Genomic DNA, 7734 nt, shown 5'->3' on the forward strand with positions numbered 1-7734 from the left:
ATAACCTCTTAAGTATTATAAGATTAATTATATATTTTTTAATATTACTCAGTTATTAATTTTAATAAATTATAATTGCAAATGATATCTAAAATAATCAATTTTAAAATAAAATATACATTTTAAATTTTCAACATGTACAAGGTAATAAATCATCATATAATTTTGGGTACATTATTATGTAAACTATACATCAAATTCCATAGGCAACAAAACTGTAAAATAAAATAAATCATTTATATTTTTAATATGCAATATAATAATTTAAAAGCAAATAAATTGTTTTGAATACTTTTAACAAATTATTTTGATTACTTCGTTTCATTAATTTATGTCGCTACTATCAATATTTCAATGTTAGTGTAAGTAAATTTTAATATTTTTAGCTTTTTTCTAAACATTAGGGACAAAAAACAACAACTGAGATAAATTAAAATGATCAAATTGATACAAATTAAAATTAAGAGACCAAATCTATAATTAAAATAAATTTAAAAAATTAAAATTTTTATTATTTATAAAATATATTATTTTTAATTTTTCTCGTGCACACACAGGGCTAAAATTTATCTAGATAAAAAAAATAAGAAAAAATCAGGGCACTTCATTCAATTATAGATGAATAGTACTGTGATGCACTTTACTCTATATATATATATATATATATCTAGATAAATTTTTAAATTTTGATCAAAATTTAAAAAAAATTAGCAAAATCAAAGATTATTTCGCCCATTCATCTCAATTAAAATACACCAGAAAAGACACCTTTGATGACTTATTTTCAAGTGTCAAACAAGGCCGGGATATATCTCTGACTAAACCTTGTGATCGCGTACAGGCTACAGCGGAACTTCGACTTATTTTCAAGTGTCAAGCCGTCCAACAGGGCTGAAATATTTCTCTGGCCAATCGAACATCTGCAGACTGCAGAGTTAGGTTTCTTCGGAACAAATAGCAACTGATTCAACCGGAAAGCCGATTTTCCTTGTGAACCGTGGGTAACAAACAGACTTTCAACAAGCCACCAAGCATTAAACATAGCAGACAGCAATTGATAACAATGACCAACGATTTCTGAACGAAATGAAGCACAAAAACTTGATCTTCCCAGAAAGGAACGCCAAAAACTTGATCAAGAATTCAAACAACAATCCTAATTATGTAAGACAAATTAATTAACTACAACGTTGGCAGCGCATAAATTGTTCAGTTTGAGTACAATCCTACCAACAAGAAAAAACTAAAAATCATATATTGTTCACAATCTCTGTCAAGACTCGAGCGCTGATGTCCTTGTCTGTAACCACTTGGTTATGAAAATCGCTTTCAAGTTGTCTTAACAACAGGTGACGATAAAGGAAAAAGAAAAAACAATAATAAAAAAAAACAACAGGTGACGAGTAAACTTACAAGCTGGACCTATTAATTATACACAAAAATACAGGTAACGGGATTAGACAAGCACAAAGTGACAAAGCGGGTCATTCAGTCTAATAGAGCACGCATGGCAAAGCAATAGTTGATCAAAGAGCAGCAGTGATTTATGAAAACATGATAAAAGCTCGAGCCCCGAATCTGCTACATGGATTGGAAACATTTGTTGTCGATTGAAAGAAAGAAGAATATGATGGGATCATCAATGAAGAGGGCACAGAACGTCACCTTCCATTTCACCATTCTGGTCATGGTAAGTTAAGATTTTTGACTTCACATACGTCCTAGAATATTGCCTCAAATGCAACTCTCCAGCAGTTACCAAGGCATTGCAGAGAAGTCAAATTCAGGAAGGGGAACCACTTAGCACAGAATTATATAGAGAACTATACAAGGAGGAGAAAAGAATGTAACATAGAAACCAATTTCCCCTGACAATGCAGAGTAGCGGATATCCTCATGATCAGCAAAGGCGATCAGGTCAACTAGGTTTGAGGATAACATCCATTACCATGGGCTTTTCGTGGCTTCTATACATTTCAAAGCAGTATTCAGGCTGCTTTTAACTTCAAGCCCTTCCACACCCTAGAGTCAGCTCCAAATCATCCATTCCCACCTCTTGTACTATTATCTCGCCTTCCCACGGTTTCACTCTACCATTCTCAAACTCAAAGTTCGATCCTCGCCCCTTCTCTGCAGCTGGACCTGGACTCCAAACATCTGAGGAATTCTGATGAGAAATTTGCTGAACCACCGGCTTCATAAGATTAAAGGTGGGCGAAGGAGGAGCAACGGAAGCCGCCGTTGCTGCCTGAAAACTGACCCATCGACCAGAGTTCACTGTAGAAGCATCGGAGTCATCACATTCTGGAATAGTCGAAGCTGCAACGTTGTGGCGGCGCGTAGGACTAGATGGGGCGGAGGCAGCAAAAAGTGGGTCGCGGAAGGATTTAAGAGATCCGTTGGAAAAAGACTCGAAATCTGATTTTCGCTTTGAACTTCTGGTGGTTGGAGAAGAAAGAGGCGGAGTTACGGGAGCGCTATTGGATATCCTGAGAGGGGGAAGGTTTGCAGGAATAGATGCTATATTTCGAATGAATGGGAGGAGAAATGAAGAGGGATTTCCATCAATGCGACTGGGACTGGGGAAGGAGGATGAAGTCGGGCTAGCATGGTAGGAAGGCATAGGACTTGGGAAGTATGACGATTGTGGGCTTGGCTGCATGGAAGAACAAGCACTGATATTAGCTGAAGTTCCTCCATTCTCATTTGGGGGTGGCCTGCATCCCTGTGTGAAATGCATATCTCAATTAGATGTTGGAGATCATGCTTCATAAACACAGTCATAATTTAAATCGGAGCTATAAAAATGGAAACTGAAGGGTAATATCAAATGCTAACAATCCTAAGAGCGGAAGTCGATTGCATGGCGGGAAATTAGCATGGTTAAGAAAATTGATGACAACTCGTCAGATTAATTTTACTAGAAATGCTAAATAAATAAACAAGGTCATATTTGCAGCAGGATCAAACCCCACAAAACGACTTCCATGATCGATGGTGAAAACAAGAGCTCCGTAACAGCAATCAATTTAGTCACCTAATACGGTCTCGCTTTCGATTTACTCCAGATGAAACGAAACATTCAACATTATTAACCCCCCCCCAACAGTTCAGCAAAACTGCTCCCGGAGTGAAAGGTCAAAAGGGAGGAAAAAAAGACGAAATCCCAAACTGCTTGTAGATCCGGGGGATACCGGCGAAAGCAATTCAGGGAATAATTTTAAAAGCGAATCGGCCGACATCACAACGGTGCCGAGCAACAAGGGAGAGAGAAGGAAGCGAACCTTTCTATAGGTAGTTCCGTCCTCCTCAACAATCCAACCAGCTTGAGCACAGAGAGCCTTTAAGACCTCGTTGTTGTCACAGTGCTTGGCAAGCTTATAGTTCCCCTGAGCTCTAAGGCCGGCATAGATCTTGGCAGCAATAGCTCTTCTTCGTCTTTCCCTCTTCTTATTGTTTTCTCTCTCTTTCAAAGTGGGCATCCTCCCCGAAGATCCTCCGCCGATCATCGCTCCAGCGAGTCTTACCTTGCCGGGCGAGGACGCCTCTCAGTCTAAGATTGTAGGAGAAAGTCTCTCTCTCTCTCGATCAGAGACACGGTGGCAACGCTTTTATCTGTTCAAGTCTCAGCACAAAAACTAAAAAGGATGCGGGTTCCTTTTTAGATTCTTTGTTGGCTGCTTTCTTTATTTTCTCCCCTTCCTCGCAATGACATGAGGCATTCAAGGGAAAATTTCAACTAGGAACCTCTAAAAACTTAATAACAATTATAAACTTTAAATTATTAAAATTTCAATAATCTTTATTTACATAAATTATTTTTATTAATTGATTTAAAATTTATAATAAAATTTTATAAATTTTTAATTGATGTTATAAATTTTTTTAAGTATCTTTTATTAATTTTTTAAGTCATAAAAAAATTATAAGTGACTAATTTATAATTCACATATGACTATTCTAAATTTTTAATTAACATTATAAGTAATTTTAAATATATTTTATAGTTTTTTTAAGTAATTTATTTATATATTGATAATAAAAAAATTATAAGTGATAGATTTGACATTCACAGCTAATTTTTATAAATTTTTAATTAATATTAAAAATAATTCTAAACATATTTTATTGATTTTTCAACTGATTTATCGGCAAAAAAATTAAAATTTATAATTTTTAACTGACAATATAAATAATTTTAAATATATTTTATTGATTTTTCAACTAACTACTTGTATATTTTATTATAATTAAAGATCATGGTTTACTTTTTAAATATTAATAATTTAAATTTATAAGTTGCTAACTGTCATTTTCCCCGAATTCAATTTAATTATTATTTTTGCATCCGAAGTTTGGCCCTCCTCGTTTAGAAATTGTAAGACCAGGCTTTTACATTTTCTTTTCTCGTCACATCCATCGTCCCATCTTCATGCGGATAGCATATTTTTAGATGTTCATGTGATGGTTGAAATGCTGGGAATCAAAAGGGCTTGAATAATACTTCTTCATCGTCTCTTTTTATAAATTATTTCTATTAATTTTATTAATATTAATTTAAAAATAAAAAATAAAAATATATAAAATTTTAAATATGCTTCTATAAATTAAATTTAAAAAATAATATCATATTATTATTTTTTTTGATAAAAATTAAAAATTATCTTTTTTTATAAAAAAAATTTTAAAAATATTTTTTAAATATTACTTAAAATATTATATTATAATTTATAAATGAGATTAAATAAATTTTTTAAAAATATTTTATAAATAAAATCGAAAGGACTACTACGAAAGAGTTGCTGTAGACTGTTGAGAAATGTGGTTTCCTGTGTTTTGTACTGTTGACTAGGACTGTTTAATCTAGACCTATTCTGATTGACTCGGTATCGTCCCAATTATATCGAGATGGGTCTTGTTCCGCCTCAAAAATAATCGAGACGGAACTTTACAGGACAGGACACGATATTACCATCGGGACGTCTCGTCCCGTCCTGAATATTATATATATTATTTTTTATTTTAAATATATTAATTATATTAATATAATTTATACTTATATTAATTATATCAATTATAATTTTAATACTTGTAATTTTTATTTAAAACTAAAATTTTTTTATATTGATAATTTTAATGGCATGGAGTAAACATGGCGATATCTTTATTTATAATATATTAATTATATTAATATAATTTATTCTTATATATATCTATTTAATAACTTTTATTTATAACATATTTCTTGTTTATTTTTAGAAGAATAATTAGCTTAGTACATCTTCACTAAAGTAAAAGAACAATGATTTGATATTGTATTTGACTTTCCTATTATTGCTAATCTTATAACATAAAGATCACTTGTATTTGTTATTATAATATGTAGTTGTGATTAATATAATTCAATAATTAATTTTAAATTATTGTTATTTATGTGCTCGTGTTGTTTTGATTTTAAATTTAATAAATTATATAATTTAAAATTTTAATGAACGTCATTATTCAGATCTTTTTTCGATATTATTCCATTTATCAGAACGGCGGGACATACTGATTTTGCCACGATCTCATCCTGATTCTTAACGAGACGGAATGACTTTCGAGATGGAATGAAAAACAGGATCAAAATTTAATTTCAATTTTTTTTCAAGACTGAGACACGAGATAAAAATGTACCAATATCATCCTACCCTGTGAACATCTTTACTGTTGATCATGCGCGATTGCGAGGCGGGCCCATGTTTTGTTGGGCGAGAGATGCATTCATCTGTGCGCTATTACTACGAATGCGAGGGAAAACTGGTAAATAGCTGGCCCAACTTTACTCTGCTGTCAATAAAAATTGAGACAATGGGTGAAACTGTACGTCCCCTCAGACTTTGGGAATTGAAACGCAAGTCTTTTTTTCTAGAAAAAAATAAAAACACAATAGCATCTTTTTAAAATATATGAATAATAATTTAATTTTTTAAAATATTATAATATTTTTAAAATTTTTAAAGACTTTTTATTATTAATAAATTTATATAAATTATTAAGTTATTTTTATTAAAAATAAATGATTCATAAATTTTATTTAAATATTCACAATTTTTTTATATTCATAATAATGTAATTTTTTTATCTTAAATTTTTTATTTAATGTTATATTGTTGCCAGTATAAAAAAATTGTGAATATTTAGATAAAATTATGAATAATTTATTTTTAATAAAAATAATTTAATAATTTATATAAATTTATTAACAAGAATAAAGTTCTCATAAACTTTAAAAAAATTATAGTATTTTAAGAAATTAAATTATTATTTATATGTTTTACAAAAATTTTATTATCATTTTTTTTTGTTTTTATCGATTAAGTAAGATCATTTTAAAAAGAAACACACGCAGGGACGCCCCAGAGCCCATGATATTTTGTGTCTCGTAGTCATTCATCTGCAAATGTGAAGCGTACTCTTCTAATTTTTTTTTATCAATTTCATTTCGTGAATATCAATATAAAAAAATAAAAAAAAAATAAAAATATATAAAATTCTATATATATCATTATAAAATAAATTTAAAAATTAATTTTATGTTATTTTTTATAAATAATAATTTTAAAAATATTTTTTAAATATAAATAAAATTAAATTGATATTTTAAGATGTGCTTGGTAAATGAAATTGAAGGAGTATTGTCTGTGTGAAACTTTTATTAGGAATGCTTTTGAAAGAAGGAGCCTACCCATCCCACGTGAAGTGCACATGATGTGTTGGTTAACACTTGTGGCAACCAGGCATGCGCCGCACAGTACATCCTATCTCGTAGCCTTAATCAGGCTAGCATTCCATGAAAGCAACACCCACTGAAAGCCCACCGCCGCTCACAAGCCCGGACGTAAATATTATAAATTTCTCTTCCCACTCATAGTACTAGAAAAAACTGAAATATAAATAAAAATTGAGTTTAGGGCAGGTGACCTCCTAAATCCTAATATCAGTAATATCATGAATTAAAATTTAAATCTTTATTAAAAATTATTTTTTACATTTAACACCTGATTGTGTTATGAATAAAATTATTTTCAATAAAAAATATGTGAATAAACAAAAAAAAAGTTATGAAGGGCCTTATTAAGAGGAATTCACTTGAAGGACCTTGACATTTTCATCTAAATAATTTTACCACGTGTTCCCTCTTCCTAATTTTACCAAGAAGGAATTCCATTTTATACATGGGCAATTGAGGATAGTATTTGGGGGAGAAGAAAGAACCAAATCCAAAACGATGTGGGATAATAAGACAGGTCAAACCGACCATTAAGCGGGAGGCACAAAGCCACGCACTCTCTTGCAAAATTGGCGGGCCGTTGAATCAGGCGGGGTATGGCATGCGGACAAGCACCCCGAAATGGGATCACTTGACTGTAAACGAAAAGGGGGAGCAAGAAAGAAAGAAAGAGGACCACTGATTAACATAGTACCGCCTCCATTGTTGACAATTTACAGTGGTTTTTTCTTTCTCGATTATTGTAAGTTTTTAACAGCCCGCTCGTCCTCATTCTTGTGGGACATGCAACAGCTACATTAATTGACCCTAGCCTCCAGGACCAGGGTAACATGCCCTACCACTCCCTTTCATGTCTGACCCCCTCAATAATTCTAATAGTGCCCCTCCGACTACCCCACTCTTCAACGTATGCTCCTTTCTTTCTTTCTTCCTTTCTTAATAAAGAAGAAACAAAGAGTAAA

At 31.6% G+C, this 7734-nt stretch overlaps 1 protein-coding gene across 1 annotated transcript; it reads right to left on the reverse strand.

Annotated features, from left to right (window-relative positions):
- Positions 1–1219: 1219 nt before the first annotated feature.
- LOC129284543 (BES1/BZR1 homolog protein 2-like) lies at positions 1220–3653 on the reverse strand. The gene is made up of 2 exons (XM_054920059.1): positions 3285–3653; positions 1220–2725 (listed from the first exon to the last, which is right to left on the reverse strand). The coding sequence occupies exons 1-2, from the start codon at positions 3507–3509 to the stop codon at positions 2006–2008; spliced, it is 945 nt and encodes a 314-aa protein (XP_054776034.1). The 5' UTR covers positions 3510–3653; the 3' UTR covers positions 1220–2005.
- Between the last annotated feature and the right edge of the window lie 4081 nt (positions 3654–7734).

Source organism: Prosopis cineraria, unplaced genomic scaffold (assembly GCF_029017545.1).
Source record: "Prosopis cineraria cultivar Desert tree isolate PC_DT_omini unplaced genomic scaffold, ASM2901754v1 PC10, whole genome shotgun sequence".
NCBI lineage: Eukaryota > Viridiplantae > Streptophyta > Magnoliopsida > Fabales > Fabaceae > Prosopis > Prosopis cineraria.

Excerpts from the sequence above, each read along its gene's own strand:
- LOC129284543 (XM_054920059.1), bottom strand. The coding sequence starts at position 3,509 with ATGATCGGCGGAGGATCTTCGGGGAGGATGCCCACTTTGAAAGAGAGA. Across the intron at positions 2,726-3,284 it reads ACGGAACTACCTATAGAAAG|GGATGCAGGCCACCCCCAAA; the intron begins GTTCGCTTCCTT and ends CATTTCACACAG.